This window comes from Narcine bancroftii, chromosome 7 (assembly GCF_036971445.1).
Source record: "Narcine bancroftii isolate sNarBan1 chromosome 7, sNarBan1.hap1, whole genome shotgun sequence".
Lineage (NCBI taxonomy): Eukaryota > Metazoa > Chordata > Chondrichthyes > Torpediniformes > Narcinidae > Narcine > Narcine bancroftii.
In genome coordinates, this window is record NC_091475.1 from 93,120,116 (window position 1) to 93,144,768 (window position 24,653).

Below are 24,653 nucleotides of genomic sequence, written 5' to 3' on the forward strand. Positions count from 1 at the left end.
AACCCAATGAAGTGAGTGTTTGCAGATTTGTTGCCAAGAGAATGAGACAAGAACTGGGAGATATCTGAAGAGGAAGTGGAAATATTGCAGTTGGGGATGTATAATGAAATCATGCAAGTTTTAGGAAGAGAGAGAATATTAGAGAAAACAGTTTTTACCTGATAGATTAGTGTAAAAATATATGAATTGATCATTGTAAGTTTGTGTAGATTTGAGGCATAATTTCAGGGGAGTTATTATATGGTTATATGGGAGTTAGGTATGAGCCTGGCCTCCGTGGAATCTAGTGGGCGGGTGTGGTTTTTGGTCACAACTCCTTTCGATCAGGGGTACAAAGACACACTGTTAATAATGTACACCTGGGGGGAGGGGGGTTGGGTTTCTGTTCTTTTTAAAAAAAGAACCAATAGAAAAACAAAAGAATAAATAAAAGTGCTATACTTGAAGCTGCGCCTCCTCCCTGACCACTGATCAGGGCCCCAAACAATCTTCCCAAGTGAAGCAACATGTAACCTGTGAATCTGTAGGGGTCATTTACTGCATCCAGTGCTCCAGATGCGCCCGCCCCTACATCGGGGAGACCGGACACAGATTAGATTATTTTGTTGAGCACCTTCGATCTGTCTGCTGAAGCAGCAAAGATCTCCCAATGGTCAACCATTTTAATTCCACACTGCCAGTTTGGGGACACTTGTACATTGGAAGAATAATACCTTGTTTTCTGTCTGGGCAGTCTCCCACTGGATTCCATCATTATTAACCAATTTCTGTTACCTCCCCTCCCTCAAACACTCATTTTTTTCTAGCCCTTCCTTTTACTATCAGAGAGCGATCTTTCTGACCCCTCAGCCTCTTCCCCTTTTGACCTTCTCAGGTCTTTTCTCTTCCTCCCCTTCCCAATTATATCCACCTACTATCACCTGGTAACTTGTGCTCTTCCAACCTCCCCCTACTCCCCAAAACCCCAACCTTTTCATTTGGACATCTATCTAATTTTCAGCACATCTGAAAAAGGGTTCAAGCTTGAAACATTGATCTCCTTTCGTGATAAGTAAAATAAATAAAGGGGTTACCAGAAGTTAAAGCAAGTGGACAGAACAAGCAGGGGCAAGCCTGGGTGCCTTAAGCTACCGGATATGGTGTTGAGGCTAATTTCAGATTTATTGACAGAATACATACAAGAGTACAAATGTGACATCACACACAACTCTGAGATTCTTTTTCTGCAGGCACAGCAGAATTACCACTAATTGGTAGTGTAAATTAAAAATGTTCATAGCGTAAACATGTAAACAAATAAAGAATTGTACCCAGAGAATGAATGTATACAAACTGACTGTGCAGAACAGAGAGAATAAAGAAAAATCAGTAAAGTTCACAATTAAGAGTCCTTAAATGGGTTCTCTGATTGAGTTTGTATTGAGAAGTCTGATGGTGGAGGGGGAGTAGCTGTTCCTGATCCTGGTGGTGTGAGTTTTGTGCCACCTATACCTCTCTCCTGATGGTGGCAGCGAGAACAGAGTGTGTGCTGGGTGGTGAGGATCCTTGATGATTGTATAGCAACCACCCCTTTAGTAGGTCCATGCAAATCATAAAAATCAAATGTATAAATCTTGGCCACCGTGTTCAATCCATCATTACATCGTACCAAGCAGAAAAAAACTTGTTTATGTCCAATTTCTGTTTCCTGTCATCCAGCCAATGCTGGAATATCACCTCCTGCACCAAGGAGGTTTTGTTTTCTTTGATGCAGCACTTAAATGACCACTTGCATGCCCAATTGAAGGCAGCACAGTTCGTGTAGCAGTTACTGAAACACTTCCAGTGACCGGGGTTCGAATCTGGCACTGTCTGGTAAGGAGTTGTACGTTCTTTCCCATGGGTTTATTCTGGATGCTCTGGTTTCCTCCCACCCTTCAAAATGTAAGCAGGTTGTAGGGTATTTGGGTATAATTGGGTGGCACGGGCTTGTGGGCCAGAGGGGCCTGTTACTGAGAACTGGAATTAAAATTCCTTTTTGTCCAACTAGGACACAATGGGCTGAATGATCTTCTTATGCGTGTATGCTAGCCCAATAACCTAATTTAAGCAGATTGACATAAGAAATACTTTTTCAAAATTTTATCCAGCAAGTGAACTGAATGGTCTTTACACACTCTGAGAGTTAAAGTACAGCTGTGCAGGCTCTGAAATGATAATGACCTTCAATTGGTTATGAATAAAAAAATCTGTATGTTCTCACCTTGGGAGTAACTACCAGTTGCTTTCTTTGATGCCTGAAAAAAAAAAGTGTTTCAATATTTTAGTACATTTTATCAGAATCTGATTTTTAAAAGTTCATTTAATGGGTGGAGTCAGAATAGAAATTGGATTGTGACACCTCTCGCAATTTCTTTGCAATTTTCAATCACTTTAGAAGCATCAAGAAATACTGATCAGAATTTAGCTCAAGTACAATGCTCACACCAGAAGAATGCTGAGCAGCAGTGGTGCTAGTCTTCCCCAACACCTACAATTTTTTTTCAGGCATATTATGCTTTGCATATATACTCAATGCACTGCGTGAACTGCACATTGGGGAAAAGGTCCAAGTTGCTGGATAGCTGACCACATCAAAATGTCTTTTCGGAGTAACAATTGTCCCCACTTCTACCATCTCCTGACTGCTCATTCCAAATATCCGCCATCTGCTGTGAAAAGATGGTGCCCCTCAGATCCCTTTAAATCTTTCTCCTCACCTCAAAACTAAGTCCATTTGAAGAAAGATGATTTACCTTATCTGTGCCCCTCATGATATAAAATAAAAGCTCAATAAGATTCCTCTTAGCCTCTGATATTTGAGAAGAAGTCCCAGCCTAACCAGTCTTTCTTTATAACTCAATCCTATCAGTCCTGGCAACATTCTCATCATTTTTTTCTGCAACTTTTCTGGCCCAATGAATCTCAAAAATGGCCGACACAATACTTCAAGTGTGTTGTCACTAGCAGTTATAATACAACAGCCCTGTTCTTCTACTCAGTCTGCTGATTGATGAAGCCAAGCATGCCATATACCTTCTTCACCACTCTGCATTGTCAGATTTACAGAACATGCTTGTATCCTGAAGTTTCTTTTATTCATCACTAAACTGTCCAGGGTCTTACCATTTACCATGCAAGTCCTGCCCTAGTTCAATTTACCAAAGTGCAAATCCTCAGTTAAATTCCATCTGTCATGCCTTGGCCTATTTCCCAGTTCACTTAGATCCTGTTGTAACTTAGAACACCTTCACTGATCACAAAACCATCAGTTTTGGTGTCGAAGTTAAAGTTCAAATTGATTATCAGAGTACATACATGTCATCCCATGCAATACTGAGATTCTTTTTCCTCTGGGCCAGGCAGAATTTCTAATTACTAGTAACTGTAAACTGCATTCAAGAAAGGAAAAATATGTAATTAAAATAAAGAAATGTAAACTGACTGAGCAAATGCAGAAAATAAATATTCGGTAATAGTTAAGTCTGCCGTTCAGGAGTTTGATTATTGAGGGGTAGCAGCTAATCCTGAACTTGGACGTTTGAGTCTTGTGGCACCAATACTTCTTACCCGATGACAGTAGTGAGTACAGAGCTTGTTTTAGGTGATGTGGATCCTTAATGATTGCTGCTGCTCTCCATCTGCAGTGTTCCATGTAGATTTTCTCAATGGTGGGGAGAGTTTTGCCTGGCTGTGTCCAGTAATTTTTGCAGGGCATTCCACTCAGAGGAATTGGGTTCCCCCACACCAGGCCACGATGCAGTCAGTCAGCACACTTTCTTTCACACATCTGTAGAAGTTTGCCAAGATTTCCAATATCATGCCAGACCTCCGCAAACTGCTGAGGAAGTAGAAGCGCTGATAAGCTTATTTCATGATGACATTAGTATGTTTGGTCTAGAAAAGATCCTCTGCGGTGGTGACTTCCAGGAATTTAAATTTTCTCATCCTTTCTACCTTTGATCCCCCAATAATCACTGGATCATATGTGGAATATTAGCTGTAGAATATCTAGTTATGGGAATTATGATGAAGAAACCATCACACAGACTTTGCCAGTAAGCTAGGAGAGAAAGAAAGATTAACCAAGGACATTTGAGACAGTAATCAACTCTCACCTCTTCCACTGAGCCATATCCTAATGCCTGCCTGATCTCTTGAGCACAATAGTGCTAACTGACTACTACCTGTTAGATGTCATCTAAAGGCTGCAATAAGCATCCAGCACCTGAATGGAGTCCCTGAATGGATGGCATTGTTTCAGTGATGAAGTTTTGGTCACCATTGTCAACGTCAAGAATCTAAGATTACTATGAAACTATCCATTTACATGTGTAAATTAGAAACCAGAAATCAGGCAGGCAGAGAATAGATACTGATTGTGTACTGTGAGCAACCCTTCCAGACTTCTGTTAACTTTTTGTATGCCAGAAGGATGTTCTTAATTATAACTGGTACATGAGATTAAATGACCATCAACAAATCAGTTCCCTTTCTTTAGAAAGAGGATATGCAAATATAAAAAATAAGCTGTTGAATACCTTCAAAGAAATGTTGTCCAATTTGTATGCAGGAAAATGCCTTAAATATTGTACCCTGTGACCGTGTTCTTTGAATGAGACCAAACGGTCTTAGTGAGGTGACCTTGTCTACCCTACACTACAGATTGCTCATTCCTGCTAGCATTATTCGAATAAAGTCTGTTTGAATTGTACTGTGTGAATTGGTTGTACTACTTGTATTTTGACAGGAGCTCGACTTTAAGACATACATCTCTGGTGTTCCCCTCCAGAAATCCACAATCAGCTCCATGGTTTTGGTGATATTGAGGGTGAGGTTGTTGTTGGTGTACCATTCAGTCAAGTTTTCAATCTTCCTCCTGTATGCTTATTCATCACCCTTCTTTATATAGCTTACCATGGTGGTATCGTCAGCAAATTTCTATATGGTGTTGTTGTTGTATCAAGCAACACAGAAACACATGTAGAGCAAGTAGAGCAGGGGCTAAGTATGCAGCCATGTGGTACCCTGCTGTCTATGGAGATGGTGGAGATGTTTTGCCAATCTACATTGTTTGGAACCTGAAGGTGAGAAATCCAGGAGCCAATTGCCCTGTGGAGTATTGAGGCCCAGATCTTGGAGTTTGCTGTTTAATTTTGGGATGATAGTGTTGAATGCTGAACTGTAGTCAATAAAAAAAACTTCCTGATGTATGTGCCTTTGCTGTCCAGGTGTTCGAGGATTTGTGGAGAGCCTGTGAGATGGCATCTTTCATAGACCTGTTGCTGCAGGAACCAAATGGGAATGGATCCATGTTGCCAGGCAGACAGGAGCAAAAATGCTTCAATTATAGATGTGAGTGGCACTGGTTGACGGTTGCTTAGGAAGGTTACCATAAAGCATAGGAGCAAAAATAGATCATTCAGCCCATCGAGTCTTCCACACCATTTAATCATGAGCTGATCTATTTTCCCTCTCAGCCCCACTGCTCAGCCTTTTCCCCATAACCTTTGATGCTCTGGCTAATCAAGAATCTCTGCCTTAAATACACCGAATATTTTGGCTTCCACAACCACCTGTGGCAACAAATTCCACAGATTTACCACACTCCGGCTGAAGAAATTCTTCGCATCTCTGTTTGAAATGGACACTCTTCAATCCTGAAGTTGTGCCCTCTTGTCCTAGACTCTCCCGCCATGGGAAATTACCTTTCTACATTTACTCTGTCCATGCCTTTCATCATTCCAAATCTTTCAATGAGATCCCCCTCATTCTCCGAAATTCCAATGAGTGCGGGCCAAGAGCTGTCAAACACTTTCTTAAATGAGGAGCCAAAAACTGCTCATAATACTCCAAGTGAGGTCGCATCAGTGCATTTAAAAGCCTCAACATCACATCCCTGCTCCTCTATACTATTCCTCTTGAAATGAATGCCAGCGTTGCATTTGTCTTCTTTACCACAAAATCATCATGCAAATTTACCTTCAGACTATCCTATACCAGAACTTCCAGGTCCCTTTGCATCTGGGTATTTTCAATTTTCTTCCCACTTTAAATATAGTCTGCTTGTTTATATTTTCTACCAAAGTGCATGGCTGTACAATTTCCAATGTTGTATTTCATTTGCCACTTCTCTGAGCATTCTCCTAATCTGTCTAAATCCTTCTGCAGCCTCTGTTTCCTCTGCACTATCTGCTGCTACACCTACCTTTGCATCTTCTGCAAACTTGGCCACAAAGCCATTCATTCCATAATCCAAATCATTAATATACAACATAAAAAATGGCCACAACACTGACCCCTGCGAAACATCACTACAAACAGGCAGCTAACCAGAATATTATCCCTGTATTCCGACTCTCTGCTTCTGGCCAATCAGCCAACACTACCCATGCCAGTATGTTTCCTGTTATACCATGGGCTCTGATCTTGCCAAGTAGAGTCACGTGTAGCACCTTGTCAAAGTCCTTCTGAAAATCCAAATATGCAATATCCACTGGCTCTTCTTTATTTTGCCTGCTTATCACTTCTTCAGAAAATTCCATTAGGTTTGTCAAGCAAGATTTTCCCTTACGGAAACCATGTTGGCTTTGGCCTATCATGTCATGTGCCTCCACTACTCCTTAACTTCATCCTTGACAATCAACTCCAACATCTTCCCAACCACCAGACTCAGCTTAATATTTTCCTTTCTGCTGCCTCTAACCCTTCATGAATAGTGGAGTGGCATTAGAACCATAGAACCATAAAATCAAACTTACCTGTAAATAAGAATACCCTAAGATCGCTGGAAGACCTTGAAATTGGAAGATTTGGCAGTTTCCGTTTGATTGCGGGACCATTAAACAGCCTGCACTAGGCAAGTTTAACATGGCAGGAGTTTTAAACAGCCAGCAATTGGGCCATTTAAACACCATGGGAATTACCAACAGCAGACCCACAGAGACAGATGTACACCAGCTTTGGCAGGGAGTGCTGGCCATTGCAACCTACAAAGTGAGGGCAAGATGGTTGTGATGCTTCATAACCCAATGAGCTGAACCCCTTCTATGCCCGCTTTCAAAAGGAGAACCAAACAGTCCCTTCTAGAATCCCTGGCAATGTGGAGGACTCTGTGATATCTGTCTGTGAGAATGATGTCAGAACCTCATTCAAGAGGTTGAATCCTCACAAGGCACTAGGCCCTAAAGGTGTATCTGGCAGGGTACAGAAAGTCTGCCCCAACCAACAAGGCGGAATGTTCATGGATATTTTCAACCTTTCATTGCTGCAATCAAGAGGTTCTATCTGTTTCAAAACAGCATCAGTCATCCTGGTGCCCAAGAAGAGTAGAGTGGGCGGCCTCAATGACTGTTGCCCAGTAGCACTAACTTCTACTGTGATGAAATGCTTTGATAGGCTGGTCATGGCCAGAATTAACATGTACCTAAGTAAAGATCAGGACCACTGTGTGATAGTACAGGATACTATCACCAATGTATATATTTGTAGTGATTGGCTGAGAGCCATAGCCATGCCTACTGGCAGGTCATAAAGGGGTGCTCCTAACCAAACCCAGGTCAGTCTGGACTGGTCGACCTCGATGTACTACGCTCCAGTCTTTTGTTAATAAAAGCCTTGGTTTGAGTCAACAAGTCTTTGAGTCATTCGACACGCTACACACTGCAATTTGTCTGTCGTCACAATTGCACAAGCAATGATACTGGATCTTCCCTCAGCTCTGGATCACCTCAAAAAAAACAATCATACTTATGGCTACTCTTCATCGACTACAGCTCAGCCTTCAGCACTATTCCTTCAGTGCTGGTCAAGAAGCTTCAAACGCTGGGTCTCTGCACACTGCCCCCCAACCCCACCACCCCCCACAACTGGATCCTTGACTTTCTCATCAGAAGACTATGGTCAGTAAAAATGGGAAAGGCCGACACTTCCTCACTGATTATCAACACAGGCACACCTCAAGGATGTGTGCTTCACCCACTGCTCTACCCATTATACTCCTATGACTATGTGGCCAGGCACAATTCCAATGCTATCTAGAAATTTGCTGATGACACCACAGTTGTCGGCAGAATCACAGACGGCAATGAGGAAGCGTACAGGAGGGAGAGAGATCAGCTCGTTGAATGGTGTAACGACAACAATCTTTAACTCAACATTAGCAAAACCAAAGAGATAATTGTGGACTTCAGGAGGAAGTCAAGCAAACACGACCCAGTCCTCATCAAGGGGTCAGTATTAGAGAGGGTCAAGAACTTCAAATTCCTGGATGTCACCATCTACAAGGATCTGTCCAGGTGCCTCCATGTCAATGCAATCATGAAGGCGGCTATACCTTGTGAGATGCTTGAGGACATTTAGTATGTCATTGAAGACTTTGGAAAACTTCTACAGGTGTACTATGGAGAGCATTCTGGCTGGTTGCATCACTGCCTGGAATGGAGGTGCCAACTCTTAGGACAAGAAAAACTCCAGAAGGTTGTTAACTCAGCCTGCAACATCACAGGTTCCAGACTTCACTCCATTGAGGTCATCTACACGAGGCAGTGTCTTAAAATAGCAGCCTCTATCCTCAAAGAGCCCCATCACCCAGGCCACGTTCTCTTCACTCTGCTACCATCAAGGAAAAGATACAGGAGCCTAAAGATGAGCACTTAACAGAACAAGGCCAGCTTCTTCCCCATTGCCATCAGATTTCTGAATAATCAATGATCCAAAGACCTTGCCTTACTTTGCGTGCACTATTTTATTTTTATATAGTAATGTTGTAAGATGGTTATAATATACATTTGCTCTATGATGCTGCCACAAAACACCAAATTTCATGACTTGCTTATGACAATAAATTCTGATTCTGAACATCTCCATCAGTACCAGAACACCACAAGGCTCCATTCTTAGCATCCTGCTCTACTCGCTTTACACCTATGACCGAATGTCTCAGTACAACAATAACACCATCTACAAATTCACTGACGATGCCACGGTAGTGGGTCATATAAAAAGGAGCGATGAGTCAGCATTCAGGAAACTTGGCTAAATTGTGCACCAACAACAACCTCACACTCACTGTCACCAAAACCAAAGGAGCTGACTATTGACTTCAGGAAGGGAAAACCAGAGGTGAACGATCCAGTGATCATTTGGGGATCAGAGATGGAGAGGGGGAGCACATTTAAGTGCATGAAGTTACTATATTGGAGGATTTTTCCTGTACCCAACACACTGAAGAAAACACATCAATGGTTTGACTTTCTCAGGGGTTTGTGAAGGTTTGGTATGACACCAGAAACCTTTGCAAATTTCTACAGATGTGTGCTGACCGGCTGCATCACAGCAAAGGGGACTCCAAAACTCCCAAGTGTAAAGCCCTGCAAAAGGTAGTGGACACAGCCAAAGACATCACAAGCAAAACCCTCCCCACCATCGAGAACATCTGCAGGGAATGCTGCTGTCGGAGAGCAGCAGCAATCATTGAGAACCACACCATCCAGCACACGCTCTCTTCTCGCAACTACCATCAGGAAAGCGGTATTGAGGCCATAAAACTTGTACCTCCAGGCTCAGGAACAACCGCTCCCCCTCCACCGCTCAACAATAAACTCAATCAGAGACTCATTTAAGGAATCTTACTTTTACATTTTATTGTTTATCCTTTCTTCTCTGCCTTGCATAGTCAGTTTGTTTACATTTATTTGTTTTGTTACATGTTTACATTGTGTACAGTTTTTTTTGTACAACCATTAAGTGGTAATTCTGCCAGTTTTCAGGACAAATAATCTCAGGGTTATATGAGATGCCATATATGTACTGTTGACAATAAATCTGAGACACAACTTCCCATGCACAAAGCAATAATAACTACCCATAATCAGTCCCTACCATTTCAAATAGCATTTGAATCTTCTCCTTGCCATGTGTTTAGCTCATTACCCCATAGGCTTCTGGCTTATCCTTAGAGCCTTTTATTAAACAAAGGTACCATATTAGTTACCCTCTAGTCTTCCATTTCCATTCCCACACTTCACAATGATACACCAGTCTCTGCCAGGGCTCCTGCAATTTCTTCTCTAGTGTCCCATAATAAAATATCTTTGATCAGGCCTACTTTGTGTTTTAAGACATCCTGCTCCTCCTCTTCTGTAAACTGGATCCAATTCAAGACATTACTATGACCTTCACCTCCCTGTACTTGTCCATGGCAAATCCAGGTGAAAAATACTTGCGAAGAACTTCACTCATCTCCCATGGCTCGACCTTGTTGATTTTTTAAGGGCCTTCTTCTTTCCCTTGTTATTCCTTTGTCTTTAATGTTACTTGGTCCAAATCTCTTTAAATCTCCTTAAATTTATCTACTAGAACAATCTCGTGCCTCCTCTTTGTCCTCCTAATTTCCCTTGTAAATGAACTCCTTCATCCTCTGTACTGTTTGCTTGATTTCAGCTGTCTATAACTGGTAGATGTCTTGTTTTACTTGACTAGATCCTTAATATCTCTGGTTACCCAGCATTCCCTATTCTTACCAGCCTTGTCCCTTACACACCATCCCGAAGTCTCTCTTGCAGCCAGAGAATCATCTGCCTATGCCCTTGGCTATCACTTATTGCTCAGCTAATGCTAGTGCAGTTCACAAAAGAGCTGGAAGAACTCAGCATGTCACGTAGCATCCATGGAAAGCAAAAGGCAGTCGATATTTCGAGCCACAGCCCTTCTTCCGGTGTGCTGAAAATCAGGCAGATGTCCAAAGAAGGAAGTGTGGTGGGGGTGGGCAGGGGAGGGGGTGGAGGAGGAGCACAGGTGAGATTGTCTGCATTCCCCTGTTCCAATGAACTTTCAGCCTGTTTTATTTGTAGGAATGCCAAGGACTGAAAATCAGACCAATAAGCCTTTATTTTAAGTATTTCAAAATAAAGGTTGTTTTGACAAAGTATTAATAATTTTGGATGAGCATCAGTTCTATACACCAGGATTTTCCTACTTACCACCTCAAAATAAGGAATAAACAGACACTTCCTGCGAAGACTACACATAATGTTATCAATACAGCTCTTGTCAGAAACCCTGAAAGCATAAATATAATCATTAAATTCTTCAGAAACACTATTTCATTCATGAACATGGATTAAATACATTAAAACTGTCACTTCAAGTCACATTCAAAATGCAGAAGTGAGATAAAATGGTGATGATGAAAGCTGATTATCATATGCAGAAGTCCAATGTACAGATGCACTGAATTCTTTCTTGGTGAGGCCATTAACATACACAACAATAGTGTAAAACACTGCATCTAGCAATAATAATGACATTCGTTTCAAGATAATTATGGAAAAGGATAGGTCTGGTCCTCAGATTGAGATTCTAAATTGGAGAGAGAGGTCAATTTAATGGGATCAGTAAGGATCTAGCAAGTGTCAATGAGGCTGTTTTGGTTTGGTAAGTAGGAGTCCTTCAACGGTGAATTTTTGAGAGTATAGAGCAGTGGTTCTCAGCTTTGTTCCTTCCACTCACATACCACTAAGTATCCCCTAAGCCATCAGTGCTTTGTGATTAGTAAGGGATTGCTTAGGACAGTATGTGTTTGGAAATAAAAAGTTTGAAAACCACCTTTTTAATAATCCCTAATTGACTTGTTATGTGCACGGATTCATACCTCCAAATGAAATGGGCCAACTTTACTCAACCAAAATATTTCAATAACAATTGGGTCTAGAGCAGTGATTCTCAACCTTCCCTTCACAGTCACATACCATCTTAAGCAATCCCTTATAATCATAGAGCACTAATGGCACAAGGATCACCTATTTTCTAGTGAATACTGAAACCAAGTATTGATTTAAGACCTCCTTTGCCTCCAGGTGCATATTGCCTCCTTCATCCTTAAGCCGCCCCACCTTCATTCTTGTCATCCTTCTGTGATTCACATATGCATAGAAGGCCTTGGTTTTTCCTTAATCCTACTTTCCAAGGCCTTCTCTTGTCCCATTCCAGCTCTCCTGCCTTTTCTTCCCAGCTTCCATACAATTCTCATGAGCCCTTCCTGTTTCCTGCTTCCTAAATCTAATGTCTGCTTCTCCTTCCTCTTAACTAGCTGCCTCACCTGGTTCCCTTTTCTTGTCTCAGTGGGCCAAACCTATTGTCAACCTAGAGAAAGTGGTCCCTAACCATCCTCCACATTATTTCTGTGCTTTATTCCAAGAGCATCTGTTCCCGTTTTACTTCCCCATCCCATCGTAATTTACCTTAACCCAACTAAAGAGTTTCCCATTTTGTCTGCTTTTATCCTTGTCCTTAGTTGCACTAAATTTCAGGGAGTTATGGTCATTATCACCAAAATGCTTCCCCACTGAGAAGTTTTCCACCTGACGAAGTTAATTCTAAATCCAGTATGGCCTCCCCTCTAGTCATCTGGTCCACATACTGTCAGGAATCCTTCTTGGACACAGCAAACAAATTCTGCCCTATCTATCAATCTTGCAGTCAGGAGGTGCCAGTCAGTATTAGGGAAGTTGAAGTCTCCCTTAACAACAACTCTTTAATTTCTGCACCATTCCAAAATCAGCCTCATTTTCTGCTCCTCAGGGACCTGAGGGCCCATAGACTACTCCCAGCACAGTGATTGCTCCCTTCCTATTTCTGACTCCCACTCATACCGATTCAATTCCTACAGCATCATCTGTTTCTACAGCCATGGTACTATCCCTGACCAATGTTACTCCCCCTCCCATCCTATTCCTTTTAAAACACCTAAACTTGCATCAGCCAATCCTGTCTTTCTGCCAGCCAAGTCTCTGTAATGGTCACAACACCGTAATTCCACATACTGATCCATCTCCTTTATTCCTCATACTCCTTACTCTGAAATAGACACATTTCAAACTCTCCAACTGACCATATTTATGCTTCATCCCCTGCCTGTCCTTCCTCACAAACCCACAGCACATTTCATCATCCTTTCCACCTTCTACACTCACATTCTGGTTCACATCCCCCTGCCAAACTAATTTAAACTCTCCCCAACTACTCTAGCAAACCTTTGTTGGACAGCAGTCAACATTGCTGGTGTGGCATCAGGTCAACAACATCAATGACAACAAATCAGGAAGTGGCATAGAACACAATGGTGTATCAATGGTTTTGAGGCGGAGAGCTTTAAGATTAGATTATACCAACAATCTGTCCTGAACTAACTAAGTTTACATTATGGCCAATGAGGCACACTAATACATGTCCCCAATGTCTCTAACCAATTTTTATAAATACATCAGACTGGCTGCATCATAACCTATCTTGCAAAGACTACAAGAAATTGCAGAGAGTTGTGGATGCATCTCAGGCCATCACGCAAACCATTCCACCCTTCATCAATTTAGTTTATATAAATTTCCCGCTGCCTCGGTAAAACAGCCAACATATTAATTGACTGACCCCACCTTGATCATACCCTCTTCTCCCTCCCATTGGGCAGAAAATACTAAGTTTGAAAACATGCACCACCAAATTCAAGGACAGTTTCTTCCCCATCATTAACGGATTATTGAAAGTTCCTTATGCCAGTAAAATATTGTTGTCCTTGTTCCGTTTTACCTTTTTTCTGTTACTCTATACTGTGCACTTTTGCTTTATTTTGCAATACCCATAGCCCTCAAGGATAGGTTGACTTGCTTGGACACATGAAAATAATATTATTCTCTGTTTCTCAGTTCATGTGGCAACAAACAATTCAATTCAGTTTCACAACGGATTATGATATCACAGCCATAACAAAAAATGTGGTTGAAAAAAAGGGTAGGATGGGGAAAATAAAATAATTTACAGTAATTTAAGCAGGGAGAAAAGGAAGTATATATCTTTATGGTGAAGATGTCAAAGAAAATCAACAATTGTCAGCAACTTTGAGCTTCCAATGAGAAGCACAGTTTTTCATTTCAGGAAGAAGCTTGGGGTTGTGGTTTGTTCTGCCTTGTGTGCAGACAGCCCAGTGCCTGGGAGGAATGGTGGAATGTCTTTGGCGTTGGAGCCAAGAAATGTGGAAGAAGAAAAGAGACTGGGCATGTGCACAGTGAAGAAGAACTGGAAGAAGCAAGAAAAAGGAGCTCTCTCCCAAAATGGTGATTCGGAGACTGATCAAAGAACAGAAAAAGAGGATGAACTGGTAAATGTTAAACCAGTGAGCCAAATTAAAAAGTTAAAGTACAAACTGAAGAAAAATATACTAATGAAGATATAATGAAAGTACTTTTATTGAAAGATCAGAATAGTAACAAGAAATTGGATCATATTTTAAAAGTAGTGAGCAGGTTAAAAACAGAAATTGGGATTTTGAATGAAAGGGTAATGGAAGTGGGAGAAAAAAAAATGGATGAAACTATGGAAAGAGTGGTTAAAGTAGAAAAAGAATGAAATGAATGGGCTACAGAAAAAAATTTAAAAAATTGGAAAAGTTGGATTTTAGTAGATGCTAAAATGTTAAAATAGGAGGACTCAAAGAGGGAGTGGAAGGTGTTAATCCCATCCACTTCTTTCAAGAATGGTTACCAAATATCCTCAGAGTACAAAATGTCAGAGCTAAGATAGACATTGAGAAAGTATACAGGTCTCCTTATCCACATTTAGGAATGAATCAAAAACCACGCTCTATATTAATTAGATGTATGAAATTTAATGATCGTGAAAAAATATTAAGAGCTGCAACAAAAAAAAAGTTAAGGAGAGAGAAGGAAAACCACTAGAAGTTGAAGGTGAAATTTTTTTTTTTATTATGCTGATACAAGTGCTGTGCCAAAATTTTGCAGAAGGGAATTTAATCCTCCGAACAGCACCATTTAGAAAATAGGATACAAATTTGTGCTGCGTCAACCAGCCAATTTGAAATTCCTGACGCCAAATGGCAAAATAAGTTTTTTTTTTCCACAAAAGAATTTTGTGAACAAATTATCAAATTTGAAGGAAATTTAAAGAGAATGAGAGAACTTCTTTAAACCTGATTCTTTAAATCTGAATTATGATACAATTTCTTCCTGTGTATTTGTATTTGTTTGAAATTTTCTGAAATTGTTTTGTTTTATTCTTAATACTTTCTTTCTCTGTGGAGTGCTGTTAGTGGGGACACTATCTTTGAGAGTAGGGGAATGACTTGAAAGGAGCGAGGTGTGGGGGGATTGTAGGGAAGATATGGAACAAGGATTTTCATAATAACAAGATGAATCATATATTTTGGAGTGTGACAAAGATTTTAAATAATGTTTTAAATTTTAGGTTACTTTTTATGTTTTTAAAACTCACACTGATACCCCTTAGATTTTATAAAGTTATTTGAATAGTTGTCCTAAGATATTACTTTTTATTTTCTTGCTTTAATTTTTTAGGGTGGTTCTTTTATTTTTAGGGAGGGAGGGATTAGGGGGAAGGTGCAAGGATAGAAAAGAATTAAAGTCAACAAGTAATATGGTTTAAATGATTATATTGTACAATGAATTTTGAATATGGATGAATGTACGACTTAAAAACTTCAAAATAAAATATTTGACATAAAAAGAAAGAAGGGTAGGATGAGCACTCACCAGGATATAGCTTTTGAGTGGAGGTCGATGGGGCTAGGTAATAACTTGCACACACTAAGATGCAGTGAGAGAATGTTACCAACATTTCAGGCTGAGGGAAATACTGAGGCTTCGTGCTAAGCAAGGGAAGACTTGGTGGAGAAGGACTACAGTCTCTGGTCCTCCTTTTCCTGGGCATTGAAAACCAGAGGAAACCCCCTCAAACAACAAAGGGAAGAAAAACTACAAGAGGCCACAGTGGTAGCAGTGTGCCAAATACTAATTGAAGAAAGAATGTTACAATGTAAATGTTACAATGTACAGTGATAACAATGTGTGAAATCAAGAACATGAGCAGGAGAAGGCCATTTGGTCCATCGAGCCTGCTTCACCATTCAATGAGATCATGGTTTATCTAATTATTGGGTCATCTCTGCCGATCTGCCTTTTCACCCATATTGCTTAATTCTCCTACTATTTAAAAATCTATCCAATCTTGTCATAAGTATATTTACTGAGGTAGCCTCCACTGCTTCAATGGGCAGTGAATTCCATACCCTCTGGGAAAAGCAGTTGCTCCTCATTTCCATCCTAAATCTTCTACTCTGAATCTTGAAGTTACTGTCCCTAGGACTAGTCTCCACCACCAATGGAAACAACTTACCTCCTTCTATCTTACCTATACCTTTCATTATTTTATACATTTTGATAATTTCCCCTCGCATTCTTCTAAATTACAGTAAGTACAGGGACACTAAGGATGTGAAAAGCCTTTGCATAGTCTTCTTTTTGTAAATAATGTTATTGTGAATAAAATTTAATTCTGAAAAATGTGGTTAGGCATGGACTAGCTGAGCAAGAGGGTCTGTTTCTGTTCTGCAACATTCTGTGGCTCTATGGTTCTAATGTGAAATGGAAAGAAATAAAAGAAGAGGGGCATTGCAACATTGATTAAGAAGACATTGATTAAGAAGCGGTGGCCAGGAAGTGCATTGCGGTGACTTGGAAATCCAACTCTATTCTTAGTATTGAGCGATGGAATAAGGAAATGCAAAGTTGCGTTCCCCTGGAGAAAATAACTTACAATCTGAGAGACAAGTACAGCACCTTTCGGAAGATTTGGCAGCCATACATGCTCTACATAGGGGTATGGAAGTGATTGTTCTACCGTTCCCTGCTCCGGCTCCCTCTCTCCCACACTGATCCCGATCAAGGAAAGTCAAGAATGAGCACCAACCCAGAAGCCGTCTGTTGAGCCGCGATAGACCCTGTTTCTTTTTATTATTTGTACTCTTGTTCATTTCCTTAATGCTCATGTGTGTTAGTTTTATTGTCATTGAAGTATGAATGACTTGTTTAGTTTTATAGGTGGGGGAGGGGGTGTGTAATGATGTGGGCTTGTATGTCCAGTCATAGAGAAAAGGAGTGCATACACATGTATACGAGATTGTGAACTGCCATCTTTGGCAGGATGTGATATATGACGGTACAGGCCTGTGTGAAAAATGATCAATGAAATATTTTTTAAAAAGACAATTATTGCAGTTATGAAGGACGTCTTCACGTTTTGAAAATTTACGACTTGAAGGCACTAAAAATGCCATTATTTGTGCTGTTAATTTCTAACCTGAGCTTGAGTTTATATGATCCATCTCTGGACTATCTCTACACATTCTCGATCTCTCCATCTCTTTCACAAGAGAAAGGCTTTGCACCAACATCGACCACAACCCTCCAGATGCCAACAGCTGGCCCAGTTGCACTTCCAACGCACTTGCCTTTGCACCAACTCCATTCTCCCTGTTCCTCTGTTACTCTGCCATATTTGTACCAATGTAATTCCATGCAGGTGCCTCTGGAAAGTGATCCTTTTCTTGACCCAATCCCCTTCTATGTTGGTACCTCAAAACAGTCTATTTTTAACTCCACTCCCTCTTTAATTACTGTACAAAAATTTAATTCCTCTTTAAATCTTGTTAATGATATAACCTCCACAACCTGTCGATGTAGAGAATTCTAGCGAATGACCACTTTCTGCAAGAAATTCCTATGGCTTTCAGTATTCAATAACTACCTGCCTGTCTTTCGAGCAAGATTCTCCCACGAGAGGAAATATCTTGACACATCATTTGTGATGCCCCTAAGGTTTATATACATATCCACAAGAACATCCCTCATTCTTCTGAACTTCAAAGAATGTATCTCTAATTTCTTCAGTCGTTCAATAGACAATAAACAATAGACAATAGGAGCTGGAGTAGGCCTTTCGGCCCGTCGAGCCAGCACCACCATTTTACAGATCATGGATCTTTTCGACTGTGGAGGGTATAGGGTTACAAAGTCAATGTGCAGATAGAGAGAAAATTACAGTTAAAACAGACTTTTGTTAAAAATGGGACCAAAAAGATGCATTATAATCTGTGTTGCCTCACTAGTACCCTATATAATTGTAATAGTAGACCTCTATTCCCCTACATTCCATCCAAACAACTCATTGCATCTGCTTGCTTACTTTCTAAATAATTGGTGCACAAGAACACCTAAATGCATTTATTCTTCATTTAAAGGTAATCTTTTTCCACTAGCTAATAGTCTACTTGTAGATTTATTTTACTGAAGTACATGACCTTGCACTTCCAGCATATTAAGCATCATTTGCCAAGTTTTTGCCCACTCATTCATCCTTTCTAATGTGATTGCTGAGTTCAAAAATCTTCACTGCAGCATGCCCTCCCATCTATTCTTCTTGCACTCTGCTGTCTCCTCCAGTCCAATTATATTAATCGTAAGTATTTGAGGGATAAAAATTGATTCTTGCAGCATTCTAGAGCAAACAGGAAAGGCCTCCTTCCCAGAACAGAGGCAACAAAAAGTAACAGGCATAAATTTAATGAAATTGATAAATTCTTCGATGGGAACAAATGGGAGAAGTTTGACCTAAAGAGCAAGAGGGCCAATGGAAACAGAAACATCCATTACATTTTTCAAAACACAACTATAATTACTCCACAGAGTAGGATCAAAGAGCCAAACGTCTACAGCTGTTCCATCAGTCACAAAGAATGGTAGCACCTTTTGTGGGCAGATTGTTCAAGTTAAACCTCAAAGCACATTACAGCAAACAATTTGCAATAGTGTTATCTTGGTCACAACCAACATTGCAATATTCAGGGCAATCCACAATGCAATCAAATTATTAGTAACAAGGGTTGCAACATTCAAAGAATCATTGCACAAGACTAACTCAAAATGAACTGTAAAAGAGAGTACATCATCCAGAATGAAATACCAAGAAAATTAATCCACTTGAGGAACCTTACTATTTTCATTTCTACAACTTTGGGTTTTGGGGCATACTTATATATATGTGATTTTGTTTGCTTTTTAGCAATGAAGCTGTAAGTGAAACATTAACTTGACATGAAAATAGGTCATTCGCTTCAGTGTTCAAAAAAATTGACATTACCTTGAATCAGTCCTATCCAACATAAAACTGTTCTTAGCAAAATATTAATACATACAATGATTTTCATCCGAAGTAATCTCAATCTCCCAACGTGCTGACAACTTCCAATGTTGATTGGACGCTACACAGACATACGTGCCAGAATAACTTTCCTTCATCGGTCCTTTGAATATGAGGTTATTTTTAACCAATTCAATGCCTTCAGGAAGTGAGCTATTTTGCCTTGGAAAAGAAAACAAATGATAGATCAAATAGCTTCATATGCATTTATCAAAAGCATATCTGTATTTCTTAGAATCTGATGTAAAATATTTATGCTTTATGACTGTGAATATTTTAATTCATATTATCATTATATTTGCTCATAAACCCTGCCATAGAAATAAATGGACAAACTATTTGCTTTTGATCTATAAAGGACAGTCAATAAGGTCATTCAAGTCACATCAAATACAAGGAGACCAGAAGATAACGCTGGCTACATCCAAGCAAAGATCTCTTTGTTTCTGACCCACTCTAAGATCTTCACTCAGGCTTTGACACTAGATGCTTGGTTTCCTTTCTTGCAGATACTGATTCTTTAAGACTTCTAGCTAAAAACCGCATAATGAAATTTGCTGACAACATTCACACACTGCTAAATCACCGACTTGAAATCACTCCATTGTCATTGCTGGTAGGAAATACCAAAGCCATTCCACATCATCCCACATTGCCCTCTTCAGTGTGTTTAGGATTATGTAATATCAGTAGCTCGTTCTAAATCTCCAAATTGCCAGCAAAAATCAGCTGAAACCAATTAATAGTGATAAATTCCATGAGATAAACCTAGAGAAGTTCAATGCATGTACTAAAAGAGTGCCAATGGGGTGGGCAGACAGCACACACCTTGTGAAACCTATTTCAGGAACAGGATGGAGAGAAGCTTGGAAATAAATTGGCAAAGGAATGAAAAATGTATGGTTCCCATTTGTTGAATAGTGACAATGGCTGGAGCTACAATCAGAGAGTCAGAGTTTGAACATGTGAACTTCCAGATTCAAGGACAGTTTCTTTCTTACTGTTAGCAGATACTTAAAAGGACCTCTCAGGTAAAAGATGATCCCCTACTCTGTTTTAACTAATTTTCTATCTGCACATTATCTTTGTAACACTATACCAGGGGTTCTCAAACTTTTTCCTTTCCTCTCACATACCTCTTTAAGCAATCCCTACACTATTGGTACTCTGTGATTAGTAAGGGATTGCTGAAGGTGGCATGTGGGTGGGCAGAGAAAGTTGAGAAGCACTGCTCTAGACCCAATTATTACTGAAATATTTTGCTTGAGAAAAATTGTCATTGGTCCACTTCCTTTGGAGTTATGAAACCGTGCGCATAATTATAACAGTGGCTTTCAAACCTTTTTTTCCACCCACATACCACCTTAAGCAATCCCTTACTAATCACAGAGCACTGAAGGCCTAGGGAATACTTAAAGTGGTATGTGAGTGGAAAGAAAAAGGTTGAGAACTGCTGCACTATACCTTCCACTCTGTGACTTACTGGGACACGACATCCTGCATTTTATTTTATCATTCTGTTACCTTATGCATTTATGTATAGATGGATATGTCTGGAGAGAACACATACAAAACTTTGACATGACATTAAACAATTAAGTTCAATACACTACAGAGCAGTCTCTTTGGTCCACCATGACTATATTAACCTTTTTACCCAACAATGTGAATTCCACTTGCTGGCATTAGGCCTATATCCTTCTCTGCCCTGCCTATTTCCCTGTGTCTTGAAGTGTCTCTTAAACATCATGTCTACATTTGAGCATCACCCCCTCTGTCAGAGAATTCCAGATATTAATCGCCCTTTTAAAATACTTTCCCTTCAAATCCCCAGAGGATGTTGGGGAATAACTCCAGAGCTCCCTGAAAGAGGCAGCATAAGAGGATAGGGTGGTAAAGAAGATGTTCTGCAAGCTCGTTTTCATCAGCCAGAGCACCGAGTATAAAGCTGAGAAGCTATGTTGCAGCTATACAAAACTTTGGTTAGGTCATATAGGCTCTTATATGTACAAATGTATAGATGAAATACTTGTCCTGCATATGTGTTTGTCCGTATGCGAGTTATGTCTGGTTGTGTGTCTGCATGTTTTGCACTGAGGATCGCAGAACTCTGCTTCGCCAGGTTATACTTGTACAATCAGATGATAATAAACTTGACCACTAGAATATTGTGTGCAATGCTGGTCACTACACTGCAAGCAGGAAGCAGAGGATTTGGAGAAGGTACAGAAAAGGTCCACCAGCAATTTGCCTGGATTGGACAGAATTGGCTATAAGGAGAAGTATGACAAACTTGGATTGTTTATTTTTTGGAACATTGGAGGCTGAGGGGTGATCTGATAGCAATTTATAAAGTTAACAGTGGCACAGTGAGGATAGATTGTCTTTTTCTCTCAGCGTGGAAATGTCAAATACGAGAGGGCAGGATTCTAAAGTGATAGAGGTTAAGTTTAAAGGAGATTTTCAAGGAAACTTTGTCACACAGACATTATCCTGAAACACTATGATTGCAATGTTTAAGAGGCATCTGGACAAACACATAAACTGGCAGGGAATAGAGAGACATGGACTGTGCACAAGTAGTTGGGAGTAATTTAATCTGGCATGGTGATTAGTTGTGTAATCTGGCATGGTTGTTTCTGTGTTTTTTTTTTTTGTTTCTAAAAGTTCTCACATTAAACTGGTGCCCTCTTCTTTCTGATATCCCTACTGTAGGAAAAGATTGGTTACTCCAACCTTTCTTTGCCCTTATAATTTTATCAGGGAGTTGTTCAGCCTCCTTTGCAAATTTATTTCCATGATTAAAGTCCCCCAATATCCTGGTGCAAGATAACATTCCATCCATGCCATTCTATGCCATGACCTACTACAAGGATAAATATGCCAAATGTCTTGGTCACCACCTCAATTGTCATTTTCAAGTCAATTCAGGTCAAGTTTATTGTCATCTGTACAGGTACAACCCAATGAAACAGCATTCTCCGATCCTTGTTACAAAACACAGAGACACACAATCAGACATAACTCACATATAGACAAACAATACATACACAGGACAAGTATTTCATCTATACAATAAATAAATATTGTTTCATTAATAGGAGAGTCTTGAATGGTTAGTGTGATCAGCCTCTTTGGTTGTTCTTAATTGTCTGTGGGAAGAAGCTGTTCCTTGGTTTGGTTATGTTGGCTCTGATAATCCTGTATTTCTTCCCATACGGGAGCAATTGAAAAATATTGTTTGCAAGATGGAAGGGATCCTCAATGACTTTGCACACCATCTTCAGACAATGATCCCAGTAAATCACATCAAAAGGGGGAAGGGACCCTCAGTGATCCTCTCTGCCATTTGTATGGTCCTGTGGATTGATCTCTGATCTATTTCTCTGCAGCAATCATACCACATTGTGATGCAGCCAGCAACAATGCTCTCGATAGAGCTCCTTTAGAAGATTGACATAATGGTGGCTGATAGCCTTGCCTGCTTCAGTCTTCTCAGGAAGTACAGTCACTGTTGGACCTTCTTGACAAGTGAGGAGATATTGAGTGTCCACAATAGGTCATCAGTTGAGTGAACTCCAAGGAACTTGGTGCTCTTCACTCTCTCTACTACAGAATGGTTGGTCCTCCTGAAGTCCACAATCATCTCTTTCATCTTGTCCACATTGAGACTCAGGTTGTTACCCTTGCACCATTTCACGAGATTTTCTACCTCTTCTCTGAAGTGTGACTCATCTTTGTTGATGAGGAGGCCAACAGTTTAGAGGGAATCATGGACGTGAACCCTGAAGTTCTCTGTTCATCAACACTCCTTGGTGCATAATTTGATGTCACAAAAAAGGAACACTTCACAATTGTCATCTGCCAATGCTACAGACAATTTTCCATCCATTCTATATCCTGCTGTTGCCTTCTTTGCTTTATACAGCACCATCAAATTTCATGTCATTTGCAAACTTACTAATCATACCATTTACATTCACATGCAAGTCATTAATAAATACCCAACAAAGGTCCCAGCATCAATCCCTACATTACACTACTGGTCATAGACTTTCGACCAGAGACACATCCTTCTATCATTACCCTCTGTCCCCTAACACACCAAGGATAAACCATTGGAAAATTCCAAGTCTGAGACAGTGACCACAAATCTCCTGTATTTGTTTTGTCAAGTTAGGGAAATTATCTTGCATTCATTGGTGGATTGAAAAGGCCCTGCTTAGTGTTCTGTCTGGGATATAGTACAGATACCACTGATGGGACTTTTCAGATTCATAGAATTATAAAGAATCTACACCCCTGTCAGTATCAATGGTGCTGTGGTGGAAATAGTAGATAGCTTCAAGTCCTAACAAATAAAATCTCCAATGACCTGACCTGGGCCAAGCACGTTGACGCAAAATCGAGAAAGAACACCAAAACCTCAACTTTCTTAAAAGGCTAAGGAAGTTTACCACAACCTCCTTATCCCTCAACAATTTCCACTGGTGCACCATGGAAAGTAGACCTACTGGATGAATCACAGCATGGCATGGGAGCTGCTCTGCTCAAGATTGAAAGCAGCTGCAGAAATTAGTGAACACAAGTCCGAGCATGGTCAATCCCTGTCTTCACTATGAGAAAATGGTGTCTGCATTTTCTGAGTGTCACCGTGAACATTTACTGGAGGGCAGATTGGCGCAGGATCATTGATTTGTGGATGATGAGAACACAATTATCCACTCGCATACTTCAGTGAAAGCATCAACTATGACCTCAAGTTTGGTGTGTTAGTATGTGCAAGCACAAGCACTGCCTGCATAATGCAGCTTGACTGGTGATGTTTGGGTAACCTTAGATCTCGAGCACATTTGCCATAGGTTGAACAGTTTCCCATTTGTTCAGTCATTAGCTCCAAGTGCATGGGAGGCAGCATTGTGTCAAGAAAGATTAAGACAGTGAGGTGGCAGTGACAGTTTTGTTTGACACCAGTCTTCACTGAGGCTGGATTTGTTGCAGACCCCAGGGGTGAATATCACAGCAGGCATCTTGTAGTGGATCAGTTGTAAGATGGAGACACATTTCTGTGGGGAGTCGAATTGGAGAATAATCTACAGAGGAAGGGTGCTTCATGCAGAGATTTGTATTGGGATGAGTTTTTTGTTTAAAAAATGGGGCCAGGAGGATGATTTTCAAAAATGTTAATTTCTAAAATAATTTCTTTGGAGATACAGCACAATAACAGGCCCCACGAGCCCACACCCATTGAAAAATTAACCTACTAACTCTGGTTGTCTTTGGATTGTCTGTGGGGGAAACTCACATGGTCATGGGGAAATTGTACAGACTCTTTACATTTGCCTCTCCCTGGCTCATCATCCCAACTAAAAACAGAATTGGGCTTTGAACATGCACTCAATATGAAAGGCTGGATTTCAACTCATCAATGATCTTTCAGCATTGTCTGCAAGGGAATGTCAGGAGGCAGAAATAAGTATTCACCACCAGCATGAGTTGTTTCTTGTAATATTGCACATATACTTAATTCACCAGTATTGTCCACTGCAATCGCAAGATCTAAACTG

At 40.3% G+C, this 24,653-nt stretch overlaps 1 protein-coding gene across 5 annotated transcripts in view; it reads right to left on the reverse strand.

Moving 5' to 3' along the window:
* LOC138739118 (uncharacterized) overlaps window positions 1-24,653 on the reverse strand; it is a 54,192-nt gene that overhangs the window by 3,328 nt on the left and 26,211 nt on the right. For all 5 annotated transcript variants that reach the window (XM_069890611.1, XM_069890612.1, XM_069890614.1 and 2 more), the window contains exons 5-7: window positions 19,082-19,248; window positions 11,001-11,079; window positions 2,243-2,276 (exon numbers count right to left, since the gene is read on the reverse strand). In XM_069890611.1, the coding sequence (XP_069746712.1) occupies window positions 2,243-2,276; window positions 11,001-11,079; window positions 19,082-19,248 (280 nt within the window). The remainder of the gene's footprint in view (window positions 1-2,242; window positions 2,277-11,000; window positions 11,080-19,081; window positions 19,249-24,653) is intronic.